The sequence below is a fragment of the Pieris brassicae genome, chromosome 3, assembly GCF_905147105.1.
Source record: "Pieris brassicae chromosome 3, ilPieBrab1.1, whole genome shotgun sequence".
Lineage (NCBI taxonomy): Eukaryota > Metazoa > Arthropoda > Insecta > Lepidoptera > Pieridae > Pieris > Pieris brassicae.
The window spans coordinates 21,026,907-21,048,655 of record NC_059667.1 but is presented as its reverse complement, the minus strand read 5'-3'; the positions used below and the strand labels follow the sequence as shown (position 1 = coordinate 21,048,655).

General features: G+C 33.3%; 1 protein-coding gene across 2 annotated transcripts; it reads left to right on the top strand.

Moving 5' to 3' along the window:
- Window positions 1-34: 34 nt before the first annotated feature.
- On the top strand, window positions 35-20,600 carry LOC123706728 (guanine nucleotide-binding protein G(s) subunit alpha). Of its 2 annotated transcripts, none has more exons than XM_045656104.1 (11): window positions 35-101; window positions 536-710; window positions 7,695-7,818; window positions 9,147-9,308; window positions 9,495-9,578; window positions 10,453-10,586; window positions 11,302-11,430; window positions 13,493-13,672; window positions 13,933-14,131; window positions 14,828-14,976; window positions 16,269-20,600. In XM_045656104.1, the coding sequence occupies exons 3-10, from the start codon at window positions 7,714-7,716 to the stop codon at window positions 14,972-14,974; spliced, it is 1,140 nt and encodes a 379-aa protein (XP_045512060.1). In that variant the 5' UTR covers window positions 35-101; window positions 536-710; window positions 7,695-7,713; the 3' UTR covers window positions 14,975-14,976; window positions 16,269-20,600. The 2 variants fall into 2 exon arrangements, with proteins under 2 accessions (XP_045512060.1, XP_045512059.1); XM_045656103.1 differs by having other exon boundaries at window positions 58-209.
- The last annotated feature ends 1,149 nt before the right edge of the window (window positions 20,601-21,749 follow it).

Here is a 21,749-nt window from a genome sequence, read left to right as displayed (position 1 = left end):
GACATTTTCATATCACAGACGACATGTTGATTTTTCTAGTTCTGTGAAGCCGATACGGATTGCTGTCATCGCTACAAAAATGTCTTTGTAGTTATCAGGGTGTAGGTCATATTTTAATTAAATTGTAATCTTTCACAAAATCGTGCTCAATTTCGCATGTTTAAATCATAATAGAAAATAAGAAGAGGATCTATTCACCCAAAACAGGGGTGTGTATGAAGTGATGTCTAGCGAATATAAATTCGTATCAAAATAATCTGAAGCTATTTATAAATATTATTTTCTCATCTTTTACTTATGTTCAAACGTTAATAGTAACGTCTGGTCTATAATTAACTTGTGAAAGTTTATAAATAATTTAGTTTACCATGGTGGTGTAGATGATTCGATCAGGCGAGTCTTAATATTTGGTTGCCATTTTTTCGTGAGATAAGTTTGTTCTTGGTGATTATTGGGCGTGATCGCAGCCCAGTGTCAGTTCATAGCGCGCGGAAGTGTCAAGTGCGGTTGTAGTGAAGTGCCGTGGTGTTTTCAGGTAGCAATGCAATTGGTGTCAGTTTGGTGGAGATAATAAGAGTGAAGTGATGATGTGGGCTTAGTGTGTGGAACAGCGGCACCACGGCTTCCTCTGTGGCGGGTGGCGCGAGGGGAGCAGAGTCCCCCTCGCAGGCCAACCAGGACACGGTGGATAACGCCACTCCCACCTGTTGGTAAGTACCCTAATTGAATATTTAAAAAACTACATCCAAAATGAAAAAAAATGTTACCATAAGCCAAGACCTAAAATTTTTACTTAATATTTATAACAAATATAATAATAATCACCTAATCATGATAACTATTATAAACAAGAATATATATTGTTAGTGTTTATTTATGAATTATAGGTAGCTAATTAAACATTCTACTACCTACAACAATTTTCTAATCTGAACATGATAAATATGTAGTAATATTTTCATAGGTACTAAGCCTTAAAAGCTTAATTAAAGTTTGATAATTGACCAATTACTACTGCTAACATAAATTCTTAATATTTTTTATTAAGGTCCAGTGCTTGAAATATACTGCTTTTACCTTAGCTTTTGTTTATGTATTTTTAATTTAGTTATAGTAATGGTACCAACTTTTTGAGCAAAATTCAAAATTTCAGCTATATTATACATTATAATTACTTTGATTACTAGAAAACATTTGAATTTTCTAATAATATTGATTTAATGATGCAAAACAAACCTGATTGACTTGGATTTTAGCTTTAAATTTTTTTTACTAGATATTACTTTATTATAAAAAAAACGCTACCTTGAAATCTTTATTCTCTATTTGGTAAAATTGCTGCTATGCTGATTCCCTAAAAATGTGAATCATGAATCTATTCAATTTTTGGTCACATATTTTTATTTTTTCCCTTTATTATTATACATAATTTAAGACTTGAGCATTACAGGACTATATGTAATAGCTATTATACTATTGTGTGCGATTGGTCAGGCATTTCAAGATGACCTTACTTTGATCATTATTCTTTCCATTCATATACTAATTATGTATTTAAATGTTGTTATTCTTAGCTCTGCCTGAGCAAGTATTTCAAAAAGTTCATGTGATTTTTTTAACTTGCTGATGAAATGTGATGTTCCTTATTCTGCAGAAATTGCAAGCTAAAAAGCTTTTAACCCATTCTAGGCTATTTTAATTGAAAAGTTGTTAACCAAAATGATAAATTATTTGTTTTAGCATTTGAGTATGCTAGCAAATTTACTCACCTCACACCTGTTAGTCATTATTACATATTATCTTCTTTATTTATAAAAAAATAAATCAGTCTTATTACATGGTTTTATCTAAATTATATATCAGCTTTCGTTCATCACAATGTAAACTCAATCTGATAGTAAGAGACGAAAGATCAAAGAATGCAATTGACTGATTTAATTTAGGTTGTGAGGAGGATAATTTCCAGGAAATAAATACATAATTCATTCAAATTATTATTTATCTACATGAGAATACCTTATAAAAAGTATTATTTTTACATAATTAACAATTTATTGCCCAACTTCATTTAGATGTATGCCATTATCAATTTTAACTCATAATAATCACATTAAAATAGTTGTAAAGCAGCTTTAAATTCCAGTTTGCTCTGTAACAAAGAAATTATCTTTTAAAATATCAATATAAATGCCAGTGATAAGCATACTTAGCAACAAACATTCATAATGTTGGACTAAAAATAATATATGCTATGCTAATGACTCAACATGGTTATTTTTAACATGTTAAGGTGTTATTTTAGAAATTTATTTGATTCAACCGCTCAGTTGTATATAATGTTATGTAAATCATATATCATTGATTATTTTATTATAAGAAACAATCATCTTCTGGAATATTTGTATTACAATAGTACATGATATTAATTTGTACAATTCAGATACCTAAACATACTGAAGTAGTTTAATATGCATCTTAAATGTGTTTTATTTTGCTCTGTTGTTTTTTTTTAACTTGAATTAATAATCTGTAATAAAACAAACCTTTCAGGCTTTCCTTAACGGCTGGTATCCAATTGCTAGCACTTTTAGTACTAATTAAAATTATATATATTAAATTCATTCTCAGTTTATTATATTGTTTCTACTGAAGATGTATGTATGCAAAAATTTGATTTTTGCAAAGTATTTATAAAAGTACAGTAAACAATAATGTCATCATTGATAATTAATAGTATTATCAAGTATGCACTATTTTCAGATAAAACCCGATTTCAAGATAATTTCTATGCTTTAAATATGACTGTAAAAATATTTATTGCTCAGTCATGCTGAATTGTGGTTAAAAGCAATAAAATATCAGATCTTCTCATTTCAATACACAAGCAATATATAAATATATAGGTATACAGATTAGCAGATCAAATTAAAAGATATAGATATAGATGAACTTTCTGCCTTTATTTTTGTCTTACTCTGTCAGAATTAAAATTTGTATAATTGTATATATCTATACTAAAAGTTAAATTTGTCCATACCCTTTAGATTGGGACGCTAATAATACCATTATAGAATCTCACAAGAATCTAATTATAGGGAACATAAAATTGTGTGGGCGAAAAATCCTCTCATTGTAAGTAAAAATGTATCTACAACAGCTGGTTTTGTAAACACCAGCCGTTAATTCATCACCGGCTTCTAAAAATAATCAGTGACATTCGTGGTTTAATTGCAATGGCCATGGCTATGGGACGTCCGGTGTTTCATCCTACGCGTTTGACCCGTCGTTTCACATATGTATGTAAAAATCCAATACGTTTTTGACACACGGGAGAGATGCTTGCTAAGTCTCTGTATCTGCGGGTAAATATGACTGTTAGCGCTCATATCAAGACGTAGATGTCTGAAGAGCTTAGGAAACTAGAGCGTGAAGAAATAACTATTGATTTAGAAAATTTTATAATTGTAAGCGTGTGTGTTTGAAAGAATTCATTTCGCTGGGAAGTTGGCTAAGAACCTATGGGTTATATTTTCTTACACGCACTGTGCGCGACGTTAACTACAGGTATGCTCTGTGGCATCATTCATCTGCGTTAATTCACCCGTCATATAGACTATAGTCTCCTTTCCATAAATACACTATACATAAAGGATTTTGAGTGATTCAAAGCAGCTTCTAACATCGTTGGATTTTGTTATATATATGGGCGATCATTAAAAGAAAAATTGTAGTTTTAATCGAAAAACCGTTTGAAATACCGAAACTGTATACGTTTTTATTGTCACAATTGTGGTATCTTCAGTAATTGGGTTACGATAACTCCACTGTTTACTCAAAGGAATGCCAAATTTCTTATTATTAACCTGATTTCGAAGTGCGTCAAAAGTTTTATTTTACGAGAAGCGGACATGTCAGGGGAGGATCTTGAACTAGATTTGTAGCGCGTATTCCATATATATATATATATATATTAATGACGTAATTTCCTGTTTGACGAATATTGATGGATGATTTTTTTTTATATCTTACACGCTAACGTTCAGGTTGTTGCAGGAGCTGGAAAATCGTTTCATAAAATATGTTGGTAAGGGATATTGCAGCATTATTGTCTGTGAAAAAGAATTTTTGAAATTTGTCCAGTACTTTTGAAGTTGATTGGTTAAATATAGAAATCAGAAGAAGAGAAGAAGAAATTGAATATTAGTGTAATCTAAAAACAAATACAGAATGAATAAATTTGGAAACCTTAAAAATATGTCTTAATTTATCACCAAACTTTCCCGAGGGTCAATCCGTAGCCCTGCTATAAAGCTCTATTTTGGGCAAGAAAGTATTTTTAAATACAAATTCACGTAATTCATTGTCAAATTGTAAAAAGTATGCACGTTCTAATTACGATAAGTGTAATCTTTAAAACCTATAGATCTGTAACAAGAACAATAACGAAAAATAAAAATTATTGAATTTTATTCGATCTGGTAATATTTTACATATGGTAGTATTGTTTGCCTGATAGACAAGCTTCATGGAGAGGGTTATGCTCAGTGCTTCTCTACGCGATCGAATTAGAAATAAAGAGATCCGTAGAAGAACTAAAGTCACCGAACTGATACAGCAAAACGGCCGTAAAAGCTTATGGCTTATAGCGGGGCAATGGCAAAACCCGAAGAACAGATGGCCGATGGGGTGAAATAGTTCTGGGGTAAATGCCAAGAACCAGTTGCATTGCGAAGCATTGAACGCCCTCCAACGAGGACAGAGAACCTGGTGAGGGTGTAGGGAAGTTGTATACAGAGCTCGGAGAAGCGGTCGTACTGGAAATTTAGGTGAAAGGCGTATGTCCAGCAGTGGACGTCAACGAGCTGAAACGACTATTCAGCTGATTATGATGAGAATTCATGGTAAAAGGTATGTTCATAGAAAGAAGAAATGGATGGATGACCATGACTGTATAAGTTACATCTAGTTCAGGACTAGTCCATTCCTAGGAATGGAGGAAATGTCATGTCAAATACGTTTTTATATGTTAAAAGTCTGTAACATTTTAAATTCCTGGTCCCCAGTTAATTATTCTTATAAATATTCACGGTCCATGAATATAAAGCTTGGTTTGAGCTGCAGGTCAAGTCTGAAAGCTTTGAGTATCCAAACCTTTAAGCTAATGTAAAACTCGACAGAGCACTGAACGAATACTATCTATAAGTAGTTCCTTAATCTTTTATACTGAAAAAAAAACATTGACTGATAAAAACTATGTTTTACTGTGGTTAATATTTTTTTTTTATTTTTTATTTATTAAGCGCTCTGGTCTGTGTTATTGTGTTCATAACCGTTACAAATGACCGCCAACATTTTTTTTAAATGTCTTTATGACTAGTAATTAATCATTTATAGCCGGCCTTACAAGAGGATCTCAATTGTTTACATAAAAACATCTAATTCCTTCTCGATTTTGATATCAATCGTAAAATTATCTGTCCAATCGAATTATACATTAAAATAACGTTTATATACCAACTAATAAATGCGTTAAATTAGTTCCGTTTAAACAACGACCGAGTAGTCAATGACACTAGTTTTTTTTCTATCTATTTCGATCGAATATATACTGTAAGTTATGGTTAAGTCACGCCGAATCCTGAAAATAATTAACCGCCGAAATCGTTTGGAGTACGCGCCGCAGGACAAATGCCATCGTATAATGAACCTATTAGCATATTTGCTGCATTAACTCGCGAACAATCGCGCGTTGAATAGTGTAGACTAGGAGATGGATGCTTAATTACTTGTTTACGAGTGTGACTTCGTATTAAGACACCAAAGCGTTGTGTAACGGCGGTGAGACGTTAATTTTTATACTATGTATTAGCTGAAAATTCGTTGTTATCCACGTCATACAGTATTTATTTGATAGAGTTCCTAGATAGAGCTTTGGACTTTTGATTTTTGATAATACACTCTGTGTTTATGGCGCGTGGAACAGCTTTACAATCGGGTTCTTCCTCATGAGGCTTATAAATAAAAATAATAATAAAGCCCGGTTATTTCTAATTACAGATGTTGAATATACAGTTTAGATACTTTTATTGTTGTTCGATATCGTAAATTCCATTTTGTAACATTAATAGGAATACCTTCACGGGTTCAAAGGCCTCCTCCTCCTTAATGAGATAAGTTTGCATTTAAAAAGAAAAGTTAACAATACAGTTTGTATTCGAATACGTTTATGTTGAGAATTACCATTTTAACCACTTGGACCTGCTCCAAAAAGCGCTCGGTTTTATTCTATTATTATTAGTATTTGGTCATTTGGCTGGCTCCTAGGCTACACATAGTTTGACGAGCTCAATGGCACCGATCGACGGATGAGGTCGTATACGGAACATCATTACCTCCTTGGTATGCCTGACGAGGCGTTTATGGTCTGAAAATGAAAGTTTATTGTATGTATGACGTACGCGTACGTTTCGGTACAATTGAATTGTAGCTGGCATATATGGAGCTCATAGTTTTGTTTATAAGACAAGAAAAATATATAATAGAGACGATAATTGGTAGGAACAATCTTTAGACACTAATGGTTCACAAATTTTATAAATAAAAATCACAAAATGTTTTGCTAAGTTCGTAAATTGCTGGACCAATTCGAGTAACTTTCGTAAAAAAAATAGTTTATTTACTATTTAGGTTTCATTCCGTAAAGGCGAATAGTCTGTGGAGTACATACTATGGCAAAATGTTCCATATGTAGCTACTAAAAAGGCGGGCTAAGTGAACAATTTAATGAAAACTTATTAATTGTACCAGTAGTTGTCAAAATATAAAAATTCTAAGTGGAACATTTATTTGTATGGAAAAACCTAAACCTATTTTTTTATCAAGGTGCCATTTACCTATGTATAATTCGAATCATATCGTTTTAAATCTTAAAGTAAGCTAAGTAATATTTTTTGACAATATAGTTTGTATTAGTATTATATTAAATTGAGAACTTACATTACAATACAATACATGGCCATATCGCTCCAAGCGATGGCCAACTATGACCAAAATCGTATACGTTATTGTCAATTTGAAGTTTGATTGATTTGATATTTTTAATTCGTACCTCAAGTTACAATCTTGCACAGAACTTGCAACTTTATACAGATAGAATGGTTTGACAGCTCTTCAAACTAAATTTAAGTATGCTTGACCAAATACGTTATTTTATGATTAGTTTACACTTTTACACTCGGCCTGAGTGTTACGTGAATATATTTTTATAATGTGCGTTATGTGACTTAGTGACTGTATCAGCTAACTAAAGCTGGCTAGCGTACTTTAAGATGTTTTCATTGGCGAATCGTAGAAAATTAATTTGTGTATCGTTTGCACGTTTAACTAGCAGATTGATTGCCCCCAACCTTTTAACTAAATTAAAATTTCCTATACTCTTTTACCCCAGGCAATGGCAATCTTGCCATTTGTCCTTTTAAAAGAACGATTTTAAACCAAACTCACCCATATAACCAATGTAACCGTGCCGAGTGTTAGGACGCTTTTATAAATAAATAAATAAATGGTCATCACCTCGCTATGAGACGGTATAGGGACAGACAGTTTACGAAAAGTCTGGACCTAGGCATTCAATCTAAATCAGTTATATTAAAGAACAGCTTTGTTCATTGACACTTGGACGTGGATGGTTTCAGGTGGGCTGCGTGGTCGGCAATGGGCTGCTTCGGTTCGCCAGGCGCCAAAAGCGGCGAGGATGACGCCAAATCGCAGAAAAGACGCAGCGACGCCATCACACGCCAATTACAAAAAGATAAACAGGTAACCGGAAGTACATAAATAAATAAGTAAATAAGAACGTAGTATACAATAAAATATTTAATTAATATTTTTCTTTATAAAGGACAAAAAATTGTTTTATCAAAGCAACATCTTGGAAGGCTGTTTTCGTTTTATTTTTTCCGTAATATGTATTTAAAGTTCTTCAAACGTCCTACCAATATGTCATAACCATCTGAAGTAAATAAATGTATAAATAATAAAATCACTGGGAATTTAATCTTAGACCTCTGGTGTATAATTTTTGTGCACTCGTTTAATAGTATTATCAATATATACACAGTTGTGTGTACATACATACAATATTAAATACATTTATTTAGTATTTATATAGAATATTTTTGTTTGTTTTCGACATCGTATTGCTTTAGTACTGTAAGGATACTGTATGGAGGTGTGCTCGTAATCGCAACCAAGACTCCTCACGGGGTAAATGCACAGTGGAATAAAAATATGTTTTTTATGGAATATTCTTATATTACATACAGCTGTGTATCACTTATTCCGTCGTTTGTAACGCACACATACCTACTTATCGGCTAAGAAGACACGAGGATGTAGGCCGAGAGAAAAAGCCGGCGTAAAAAAGTCTCGGTACTCTTTTAATATAGCAGAACATCATACAAAATGGCAAACAACACTTATTGTAAAACAAATATCGTAAATTAATTAGAAGTAGCCTGTCTAGCACTAGTCCCAGGCCCTTTTATCAACTAGATAATCGTTTAAAATATAGTAAGCCTTATTACGCAGCTTTTCTTTAATACATTTCTTAAAATTATTAGACATAAAAGAGCCTTTGGAAAAATATCCCTTATCCCAAAAAGTGTTATCGGAAAAACGTCTTTTTTAATAATTTAAAAAGTAGGAACTCGTATTTAATAATATTGACAAATCATTATAATATTGTCTTTGGTTAACATAGCTTTTACACATTGAAAGAAAACAATTTTTTTTAACCGGATTAAAGCTATTTGTATTATTATAAACTTATTATTATTTACATAATTTTAAATTTAAAGTAAAGCACGCGAAACGTGGGAAAAAATTAAATTTATTATTATGTAAAATAATTATAAGTTTATAATGAAACAAATAGCTTTAATCCGGTTAAAAAATTGTTTTCTTTCAAATCAATATAAATTTCACACAACAGAACACAAAAGATCTCCACGTTATGTGGGGAAACTACCGCGTTATATGGGTGGCTGAAATCGCTTTACAGGCGTACCGCGTTTATGGTGGATTACTGTACGTTGTTTCATACAAAATTATTGTTAAAGAATTGTATGACACACGTAAATTTCCAGTTATATCGCGCGACACATCGCCTGCTGCTTCTCGGCGCTGGTGAGTCCGGGAAGTCGACGATCGTGAAACAAATGCGCATCCTTCACGTAAACGGATTCTCTGATAAGGAACGCCGGGAGAAGATAGAAGATATCAAGAAGAACATACGCGATGCGATTCTCGTGAGTGAAGCATGTATAAAGTTTATCAGATTGGCGTTAATTCATTATTAATAAGGCTTAAGAAAGCAGAACGGTCACTTGGTAAGTGATACCACCGTCCATAGACATTCACATTGGCTCGCAAGTGTGTTGCTGGCCGTTTTAACAATTTTATATTTAAGATGTTGATGAGCTTTGTAATTTCAGACGATAACTGGTGCGATGAGCACGCTTACACCGCCCATACCTCTCGAAAAGCCCGAGAATAAGGCTCGAGTTGACTACATACAAGTAAGTTATAAGTACATATATATATATATGTGTATAAACTTATATAAGAATAACATGTAGTGTACATATACATATCATATACAGATTGACATATCTTCTATTCCCATTATTCAATATACAAATGCAAAACGCTTTCAGAGTAATTTTAAATATTAAATGTCCTACATGAAGTAAACTTTAATGGTTAAATTAATAAGTTAAACTCTATCTTCGTCGTAATATCATCACAATTTGGACTTCTATTAAGATAACTTTAACAATTTATTGAAGATTACAGTACGCGCATTGATTGTTTATTTTATATAAGTTCTAAAAACATATAACAGACCCTGCGTATAAGATAAGTTATTGCTATGTTTAGAAATCCCTTTTTAATGAAGATATCACCTGTCTCTTTTTATCGCTATATAAACGCAATCAGAAAGAAAGAGACGAAAGAGTAGGTCAACTTATTTCTTTAATATTGAAGTTTTTTTTTTTATGTAATAGCAGGCAAACGGGCAAGAGGCTCACCTGATGTGAAGCGATACCGCCGCCCATGGACACTCACATTGCCAGAAGGCTCGCGAGTGCGTTGCCGGCCTTTCAAGAAATGGTACGCTCTTTTCTTGGAGGTCCCTAAGTCGAACTGGTTCGGAAATACTTCAGTGGGCAGCTGGTTCCACATAGTGGTGGTGCGCGGCAAAAACTGCCTTAGAAACTGCGCTCAGATGTGGAAATTTTTAATTTAACTTTTAAACTATTGTCTCTTTCTGTCTAATTGTGTTTACGTGGCGAGGAAATGAGACATGAGTTTTTAAATCAACAACAATTAGACTAGAACTGGTTCATTTTAATGATAAAATTTGGTGCTGAATGTGATGGTAATTGCTAGGACGTAGCTTCACAACCGGATTTCGACTACCCACGTGAGTTCTATGAGCATACGGAGGAGCTCTGGAAGGATGGAGGGGTTCAGCGGACATATGAGCGCAGTAACGAGTACCAGCTCATCGACTGCGCCAAGTAGTAAGTAGTATATATATATGATGAATAATAATCACTGTTATCCTATTTCTTTTATAATCCAAAATAACTACCGTCTTTTCCACGTTTAACAAACAAATTAAACGAAACGTCAGTTAACACTTAATAGATAATTAATAATCTAAGACATAATTATTTCTTTACACACACACATATATATATATATATATACACATATGTACTAGCGGACCCGACATACGTCCTGCGTGATATTTCAAGCGATTAGGATTTTATTATATTATATTTTTAACAAAGTATGAATGTACCGACAGCAGCGCCATCTGCCGGGCTGAATTGTTAATCTAAAGTCTAAACCGTCCAGGGCGCTGCCAAAAGGCATACCAAAAATTCATTCAAATCGGTCCAGCCGTTTAAGAGGAGTCCAGTGACATACACACGTACAGTAGAATGATATATGTAAAGTATATAAAAATGATATAAATTTTATGTATGTTCCATATTTAAGCAATATATTCCTGTTTCAAAATATGCTTAAAATAGTATATATATAGTAACGTTTTTTAAATTAGTTTTCATTAAAAAAAATGCATTTGAGTTAAGCTTATTGTTTGTATGAAAATTGTAACATCCAAATCCGATAAATAAAAACTAATATTTTTAATTGTTTTGTCCGTTTTTTCCTCACAGTTATTTATTATACGTATAGTTACATTTTCATACAAAAAATATTTTTCAGTTTCCTGGACAAAGTGCACGTGATAAAGCACCCAGAGTACACGCCCACGGAGCAAGACATCCTCCGCTGCCGAGTTCTCACTTCGGGCATCTTTGAGACGCAGTTCGTCGTCGATAAAGTCAATTTCCAGTAAGTATATTAATATATTAGGTCCTTACATATGAAATTGGCGTTTTGTCGTACTGGCCACTTTGACCTCAAATACCTCCTCTTTGGTTAGGAATTTCAAATTCAAATTTGTACAGCTATTTACTCATGTATTTGTGCTTCGATGACCGTCATTCATTTGTTTTGTTCTGTTTGCGTCACTCATTTTACAAAATGGAAAACTTAAAGTATCGCATTATTTACGAGTACGAGTGCTGCCGTGGCACTAGTGCTGCGGAAACGACTCGAAGGGTGAATGATGTGTATGGCGGTCATGTTGCAAAAGAAAACACAGTTCGTTTTTGGTTCCAACGTCTTCGTTCTGGAAGTTTCGACCTACAGAACAAGCCCCGTGGACGGCCTGAGACCCAAGTTGATAATGAAGTATTGAAGGCTATTGTGGAAGCGGATCCATCGCAAACCACGTCCGTGTTAGCTGCAGGCTAAGGAGTTAGTGATAAAACTGTTTAAATTCACTTGAAGCAAATTGGGAAGATTAAAAAGCTTGAAAGGTGGGTACCTCACGAGTTGACTGAAGCAAACCGGCAAACGCGCGTCGACTGCTGCGTTACATTACTGAAGAGGCACAATAATGAAGGTATTTAAAACCGAATCATTACCTGTGATGAAAAATGGATTCTTTACGATAATCGGAAGCGCCCAGCGCAATGGTTGGATCCTGGCCAGCCAGCCAAATCCTGCCCCAAGCGAAAATTAACCCCAAAAAAGTTACTTGTAAGCGTTTGGTGGACTAGTGCCGGTATTGTTCATTGCAGTTTTCTCAAATCTGGCCAGACTATTACGGCTGATGTCTATTGTCAGCAATTGCAAACCATGATGGAAAAGCTAGCGGCTAAACAACCTAGACCTTCACGACAACGCTAGACCACACACTGCACAACAGACGGCTACCAAATTAGAAGAGCTTCAATTGGAATGTCTAGAAATCCTCCGTACTCCCCGGACCTTGCTCCAACAGATTACCATATTTTTCGAAATTTGGACAACTTCTTGCAAGGGGAAAAATTTAACTCTGATGGGGCAGTCCAAATCGCCTTCACAGATTTTATTGATTCCCGTCCGACTGTTTTTTTTAGTAAAGGGATCAATGAACTACCTATGAGATGTCAAAAGTGCATAGAAAACAATGGTTCATACTTTGATTAATTGAATATATTATATTTAAAAATATTCGATTTTTTGTTCCTCCCATACAAAACGCCAATTTCATATGTAAGGACCTAATATTTTCTTAGATCTCGTATCGACGGTAAATCAGTTACACATACAAAAAAGTTTTTTTTTGTTTTGCTTAATATATTGTAAATAAACTAAAAGAAAATCGATTTCAAAGTGTGACCGGAGGAACTATTGATATCCAGATCCACCTCGTTTATCAGAACGCTCTCTTACGCCCACTTGTACTCGTAATCTTAATTAGTACTTCGGATACATATATCATAGGAACTGTTGGATGATTTACGACGTATTCTTCTGTTAAAGTTTCCAAACAATGTCTTAGGTAATGAATTCGATTTCTCGTTACTGCAAAACGTTTGTCGGTTTACAGGGTTATGGTTGATAATTAAGAAAAAAATGCGTGCGTGTACGTGTACTAGTGTACGTAAGAAGTGAAACTTCTTTATGACCTTATTTTTCGAAAAATGATCTACTATGTGCAACGAAACTTTACGAAAATAAAGTTTAACAAAAGGCTTTTATTATGAGATATGAATACAAATAATGCAATTATTTCATTTTACCTTATTACTACTGAGATTATTACAGAATTTGATTTATTGTAATAGAATTATTGCTATCATTGTTATTGTTATTATATATTTTTGTTATTAATGGCTTCGAATCGACCGTGGCAGGGACAAGAAAAAGATGGCGCGTAACGGAAAAATGTGACGCGTAACCGAAAATGTGACGGTTTTTTTAATTGCAGTTATTTGACTACAGAAATATTTAATCATATATCAAGAAGAGTGGCATCATAATAACGGTGTTAGAAAGATAAAAGCTACTTCACTCTTTTCAGTATGTTCGACGTGGGCGGTCAGCGCGACGAGCGTCGTAAGTGGATCCAGTGCTTCAACGACGTTACGGCCATAATCTTCGTGACGGCCTGCTCCTCCTACAACATGGTGCTGCGGGAGGACCCCACGCAGAACAGGCTCCGGGAGTCGTTGGATCTCTTTAAGAGCATATGGAATAATCGGTACCTATTAGTTCTATCCGCTTTGGCACTATTCCTTCCCCCCCCCCCCCATTTTCTTTGACTTTCGTGGCGAAAAAAAATTTCTTGAAAATGAGATATAAATCTGTGGTAAAGACCAAGAGAAAATGAAAAAAAAATCATATAATATACATTTTGCGTTTCGTTCTGTATTAGGATATATGTACTTGAAAAGTTTTAAAAGCTATAAAAAAAATTCAATTAATTTTTTTGTTTCATTCTGACCTTTGTGATGGCTCCAGATGGCTCCGCACAATATCGGTGATCCTGTTCCTCAACAAGCAAGACCTGCTCGCGGAGAAAGTGCTCGCGGGCAAGTCCCGGCTCGAGGATTACTTCGCGGAGTTCGCCCGATACCAGACTCCGCCCGACGCCAGCCCCGACGTGAGGGACCACCCGGAGGTGGCTCGCGCTAAATACTTCATACGGGACGAGTTCCTGGTGAGTGGGGTATGGGGCGTATGGGAGCACTCCCAGTGTTGTTACACTAAGATTTCTTATTTAAAAGAGGGAGTTTTGACACCGTTTCCAGAAAAAAAGATCTGCCTCGATTGCCTTGGATATTTTTTTGTTCTAGTGGCCCCGCTACTTACCTACTAATAAATTGTAATCTAGATTATATTTATATTGATAAGTATGTAATTTATATTGACTATATGAATTACTATTTATATTCCTTCAAGAAAAGAGCGTACAAATTCTTAAAAGGCCGGCAACCCACTCGCGAGCCCTCTGGCATTGAGAATGTCCATGGGCGGCGGTATCACTTAACATCAGGTGAGCCTCCTGCCCGTTTGCCCCCTATTTTATAAAAAAAAAAAATATATTCTTCGCAAAAGTTGGTTTTTCGAGTGAATTTCTGAGTTATGTATTTTTTTAGTAGTTCATTTAGTTGTTATCGTTATAAGGTAGAACAAATAGAAATATACTATTATATTAAATTGTTTATAAAATATTGAATTGAAGTCTCTCAAATACGAACATTTTGCCGTGTTTGTTTCCTAGTACAAGTAAATGTTCGTATACATTTTCAGTTTTCAGTACTACAGATCAGGGAATTAGCTAAATTTTTAACTAATAAAAATAATCAATAAAAAAATCCCGTATATGCGTTTTAGATGTTAATTATGGTTCCAGCGTATCAGTACGGCCAGTGGCGAAGGCAAGCACTACTGCTACCCCCACTTCACGTGCGCAGTGGACACCGAGAACATCAAGCGCGTCTTCAACGACTGCCGCGACATCATTCAGAGGATGCATCTGCGGCAGTACGAGCTGCTCTAACGGTCAGTATGTCATTTTTTATTATAGAATGGTATTCGGGATATTTGTTGCTCTTAATTGAATGATCACACTATCAATTCGATATGTCTTAAATTTTGCGAGAAACTTATGAACAGACATACAAAAGCACACGTGCTTGGAAGTCTTAATCATCCTCATAATAATTAAGCCCTTTCAATTCCAATGTTTATATATATCATTTTTATTTCTTGTTATCCTAATGTCCTAACTTCCTTCAGTATCATTGATTCCATCCATGATTGGATCCCATCCATAAAGCCTTCCTCCAGATTTTCCAAATATCTATATCATGGCTTTGTCCATTCGCTTCCTGCTAACTCTTCTATATCTTTTATCTACCTTTTTCAGTGCGCTCTCTTCTTCACTGCTCGGTCCTTTCCTTGTAGTTGTCTGTCCACATGTTGTCTGTGCATCTTGCCATATGCCTCGCCCATTTATATCATCATCATCATACTCAAATAATATCTCATAGATCCAGTGTGTATTAACATTTTTTTGGCAAGATAAAAAATAAGCAATAGATGTCATGACAATCATATTACGTCAGTAATTAGTTAAAAATATGATATCAAAAATTATAATAACAAATTCAATCATATCACGTCAGTAATTAGTTAAAAATATGATATCAAAATATATAAATACAAATTCAATTATATTACGTCAGTAATTAGTTAAAAATATGATATCAAAATATATAAATACAAATTCAATTATATTACGTCAGTAATTAGTTAAAAATATGATATCAAAATATATAAATACAAATTCAATTATATTACGTCAGTAATTAGTTAAAAATATGATATCAAAAATTATAATTACAATTTCAATCATATCACGTCAGTAATTAGTTAAAAATATGATATCAAAATATATAAATACAAATTCAATTATATTACGTCAGTAATTAGTTAAAAATATGATATCAAAATATATAAATACAAATTCAATTATATTACGTCAGTAATTAGTTAAAAATATGATATCAAAAATTATAATTACAAATTCAATCATATTACGTCAGTAATTAGTTAAAAATATGATATCAAAATATATAAATACAAATTCAATTATATTACGTCAGTAATTAGTTAAAAATATGATATCAAAAATTATAATAACAAATTCAATCATATTACGTCAGTAATTAGTTAAAAATATGAAATCAAAAATTATAATTACAAATTCAATCATATTACGTCAGTAATTAGTTAAAAATATGATATATAATTATATTATATAGAATTCTTAGACGTTTCGATGATTGCAGTGAGAAAGGCGATTCCAATGCGCCAGGGCTGGTTCGAAGCCGGCGTGATATGACACCAAACGAATACGACAGCAATATTTACATATTATACATATACTATCTATGTGTAACGCTCCAATATTAAATTATACAAATCTTTATTAGCGATGGCAATACATAATATAAGTCCTTTGAAGTCGATATATTTACAACTATCGACACATTGAGAAAGTCTTGGACTTTATTGTCACTTGTCAAAAATTGATTCAGTATTTATATAACTTTTTATGATCTGTGTTGCCATCGCACGTAGAGCAAAGGCTGGGACATACGAGGCGATCTAATCTACTTTAATACGTCACTAAGTGTGTCCAAAGCCTGATCTTTTGCACGTTATCTGTTGTCGTTGGATTGTGATTTTGTACACTGACTTTGAATGTGTTTTTTCCATAGACCACATACTCTTACATCAACTTTTGAGTAAAACACTAAGTTAAGGATTTAGTCGAGACTTAGCGCGAACTGTGACTCACAATCTAATACATTTTTGACGTACGAAAGCCATATTTAGCGTTGAGCCTCGTCGCAACAAAATCGTGTAGCTTTTTAATATTTAATACCAAATTAATATAATATTTTATTGCATTTATAAATCAGTGTAACTAAATCGTGTTTAAGATTATGTGCAAAAGATATAACGACCGCCGAGCGGCAACTCACGGATTCTTCTGTCGCATGGTGTTTCCGGACGTTACGTACGTGTACTCACCACTTACGTATACGTAATTCGTACGTTGCTACTTTGGAGCATCCAGTGAATGTTGGGTTGATCTCGGAATGAAGCTACGAGGGTATTACCTGTTCAAAAAATCGTCTTTGATTTTTTGGTATGGCAACACCCTTTTGTCTATGAATTTTTTTAAATTAGACGCGTATTTAACATGATTGCAAGTTTCTGTAGAATATAATTTGCACTTAAAGTTTTTGGATATTTTAAGGTTTTTTGAAATTCACGCTACATTCCGAGATGTAAACCTTTTTAGAGCATAACGCGGCGTTATTAACTCGATTGTCATTCGAATAACATATCTTTTAGAATATATAAAAAATATATAATGAATTAATTGTCTTTATTATTTATTCTACAACACAACGTAAACTTTTTTGAAAAAAAAAAAAAGAATAAGTTTGACATATGACAGTGACAATCGAGTCATTATCGCGTAGAACCAATCGTTTTATATTGAGGATCATATAGTTTGATTTTTTCGAGGCTACACATAGTATTATGTATAGAGCACCTTTAGCTTTTTGCCCACTTCATTTATTGATGCATATCACTGAAAATTGTTATCTTTTAAATCATAGACAATGCACGCTGGATCAATTTCGGTCACTTTCGTTTCAAAGTGACAAATGTTTTTAAATCGTAATATTCTTACCCGTTGCACTTGCGATGCAAGCTGCCTATGTTTTAAGCTGGCATAATAATTTGTTGATGTTTTTTTTTAATCTCAGTTTTTGTCTTTGAAATAATTTGACATATGTGGATGCCGTTTTTGCAAGAGTAAATTTTACAAAGGTTTTTTTTATGAATTTGCGTATGCGCACAATTAAATCATGTAATTTATACTTTTTTTTATCGAATGATTTACTGCAATAATCTTTATATGTTTTCGTGATGTATACAAATGCGAGCGCTGTTATATTCATAGCTGAATAGGAGATCTCGTATTTGTATATATCAATGATTTGTATTTTTAAGTTTATTTTAATGTTAAGTTTATGTCTTCCATATGTATATCTTTTGCAATTTTTTTTTGTCTTATTAAACGACGCACATTGACACGAGAGCTTCGCTGTGTAGATTTTGTTGAAGTTATTTAATATATGGAGCTTTTAATAATTATAAGGTCCAAAGATTTGTTCCCGGTCGCATCTAATGCGGTGATTGGAAGTTTATTAGCAGTATTTAATTTTTCAAATCTTTGCGGTTGCCGCTAAACTGACACAGAGATAGAGATGTGGTGGTTTTTTGACAACCCGTATTTTTGTTCGAAAATTAATATATTACATTAGCCCTAAGTACAAATGTAACTAACATTACGGTAATAATATTACAATAATTATTTATTGATTTATGTACTTACCGGTTTTTTAGTCTGTGAAAAGAAACATATTTTTAACGTTCAAAGATTATTGGTAGGATATTATTCATTCTCGAAAGAATTTTATAATAATAGGATTTGAAATGAAATGGTCCTTAATATAAGGTCGATGCTGGCAAGAAATGTGCCATATTTGATGTCCTGCTAGCGGAAACACCATAAACTAATGTTACCATTTTTAAACCCACATATATGAGAACTCGATCCTTCCTAGAACCTTGTAAATTAACAAATCATCTATTTTGCTTTGAAATAAACGTTTTGTCGTTATTTTTAATATATATATATATATATCTAATATGGAGAATTGTATTTTTCTTTCGTGTTAGTTTTCTTTGTAAGTAGGCAAATAATAGATTTACTTCATACATTTCTTGGTGCGTAGTCGTTCGTATCACACTGAATATATAATTTTTAGGTTTGGATAAGAAAATTCCATTCGGTTAATTATTATAAGTGAAATTATTAATTATTGGTAGGAAATTTTTGGCTTTTAAAGATCTGCTTGTTTTAGTGCAATATAGAACGACCGCCACCGAAACCAAACCATCTCATCGTGTAATTAATAAAATGGCATCTTGAACTTATGTATATGCAACTTAAGCAAACTATTTGGTAGCTATTTTAAGTAAGTTTAGTGTATCGCGATAAATCGAACGCAAATATCTATAATTTACACTGCTAACGTAAAGTTTCTTGCGAGTCACTGTCCACTAGTGGGATTTTAAAAATAATTTTCATTACACCTTTAACAAACGAGGTGGCTACGATGGCTGCTTGGCTTTTATTTTAAATATTTTTAAAACTGACAATGGAGATGGCAACACGTCGCGAATCTCAATCTGCACGCGTCAAACTGACAGATGTTTCCGCCATGTTTAATCTGTGGTTCTTTAAACTTTTTGTAGCATGTGGTGATAGTATTGTGCAATATTTTAACATTCTTTTTTTGAACTTGAACGTTAGCATTAATCGGATATCTGCTATTTACGGTCGTTTCCAGAAGCTTGGCTATCTTTCGATTTTTATGTCCAAATACGAAGTATCATAATGTGAAAGTAAGAAAGATAGATAGGTTTCGACTATTGCTGTATATTTCTGTCCAGTCCCCGCTACAACTTACGATTTAAGTAAACGCAATAACACGTGAGTCATGTATAAAGTAGAATATAGCATATTTTCTATGTTTTTCGATATGTAGATGATATACTGCCAGTGTCGATGTCAATGTTAAGATAAAGATAAGATGTTTCCTGTTGCACCCGACATCAAAGAGTCATCTTTGGAGAATAGACATAAATGTTAACTGAGATTTGAGGTTGAAACACAAGGAGTTCTCTTGATTGAATTTTGTAATTGTCAAATGCGAAGATAGGTTCGTCCACATTACAAGATAAACACAAATTAGTGTGATGATAGTTACTTTGTGTAACTATATTAATGACTTTCGTGGCATAAAAACGTTTTAATGCTCTGTGGACGAGCTTTATTCAAAAGGAGGCTTAATAAAAATCTCTTCAAAACGGAAACTTAGCATAGAAATATAAAATTTAGTTTCGCGTGCAATCCTCGACTAGTAGTAATAAACGTCCGTGGCCAATAACCAAATAGTATTGAACAATTTCCCCTTTTTTAAATCTTTCATAGTAATAAGTGATTGTACTGCGCACAATATGTATGTGAAGGAACTTTCGTTTCGACTCTTTAAAGTGCAGAATTATTCTGCAAAATATTTTTTGGTAATATTTTTGACTGTCGCTCACTTAGCGTCCCTGTCTCGCTGAAATAAACGCATTTAACTGCTCATTTATGTATAAATTCATCGGTTTTATTCATTTTAAGAGAAATCAAATCGGCACTCCTTATTTACAAATTGTCTATTGATCGTAATTATATTCTATCATTTGTTTAATGTTATATTAGAAAAATCTATATATTTTAACAAATTTTTAATTTTTAATATACCTAATTAATAAAATTCCTAAAGATAAAATTTTTAACTATTTATGTGTATAGTAGATTCTAGAGCGAGGTAAAGATAACGAACGCTTATTTTAATTTGTTTTTCAGAGAATCGCAATTTATTTACTGTCTTTTAAATTACCCTTAACTGATGTGTACAAAAAAATCAGTATGTTTCAGGCATTTTGAATCAGACTTAATGTATGTAAAAATAAATGTTGTTTTAAAATTGTGCTTTTTTATTTTCCTATACCTAGTATGTTAATAGTTCGTAACCCCAAAGTTCGTTGTAATAAAAATAGTACGCTTTAGTAACGTGTGTGATCATAGATGGAGTTCTTAAGTTCTTCTCGTGAGTAAATAGTGATGAATATAATAACCAATTTATTTTCTCATGACATCAGAACCAATATAAAGATTTTCTCCAAAGCCGTTAAGTATTCCAGCACGAATTGCTGTGTTAGTGTCTTGGGGTGGACTGCTGTGCGCAGTGGAACGCTGGAGCACTGAGGCGCGCTGCACATATACCTAAAGCATATATGGCCAAAACTAAATTGTTCTGATTTTGGAATAGTTGATTGTCTAAATAATTTTCCAGAATATTAATATTTCATCACTCCTTTTCTCGAATTTTTTACTCAAATCATTTATGACAAATATTGAAAATGAGACAAAAATGCAAAAAAATCTCTAAAGTATGTTTTTTTTATTATTTTTTAATTTTCCATTATAAGATTAGATCCTACCTAATAAGTACTTATTAGGTACTAATAATCATCAGGCTCATCACTTTCGCTTTGTTAATTTTCTTCTGTACTCGTATTCGTACTTGTAGAACACTCGTCTGATGAAAAATGCTGGAACTCCTTATCATAACTCTGCTTCTGCAGGTTAGGAAGACATCCGAAGTCAGAATTAGAAGATTAATCAAGTCTTAGAGGCAGACCTTTCTAGAAATTTCCTGTAAAAATTTTGCCTATATAAACGAAAATGTTTTTTTCGAGATTCTGCAGCCTCTGACAATTGTCCGATTGGAATGAGAGCATATTCTATGACCAAAGCCCCATGACATTTGTATTGGTGTCTAAAAGACTTAGGAATTAACCATCGCAGAGTAAATTGATCCGACTATTTGGGCATTTGGTCTATTTTTCACTTTATACCATTTTATTATGCTAAATATATCCCTTATATATGTACATATCCATGCATATACATATCTCTTGATATAGTCATCGCGCAAATTTCATTGAAGCCGAGCTGGAGGCAGCTCTCAGCGCGAAGCCGACGATCATCGCGGGTGACTGGAATGCCAAACACATCAACTGGCATTCCCAAGTCACGAACACGCGAGGTCGTCGCCTTCTGCACC

Excerpts from the sequence above, each read along its gene's own strand:
- LOC123706728 (XM_045656104.1), top strand. The coding sequence starts at position 7,714 with ATGGGCTGCTTCGGTTCGCCAGGCGCCAAAAGCGGCGAGGATGACGCC. Across the intron at positions 10,587-11,301 it reads CTCATCGACTGCGCCAAGTA|TTTCCTGGACAAAGTGCACG; the intron begins GTAAGTAGTATA and ends AATATTTTTCAG. Across the intron at positions 14,132-14,827 it reads TCATACGGGACGAGTTCCTG|CGTATCAGTACGGCCAGTGG; the intron begins GTGAGTGGGGTA and ends TTATGGTTCCAG.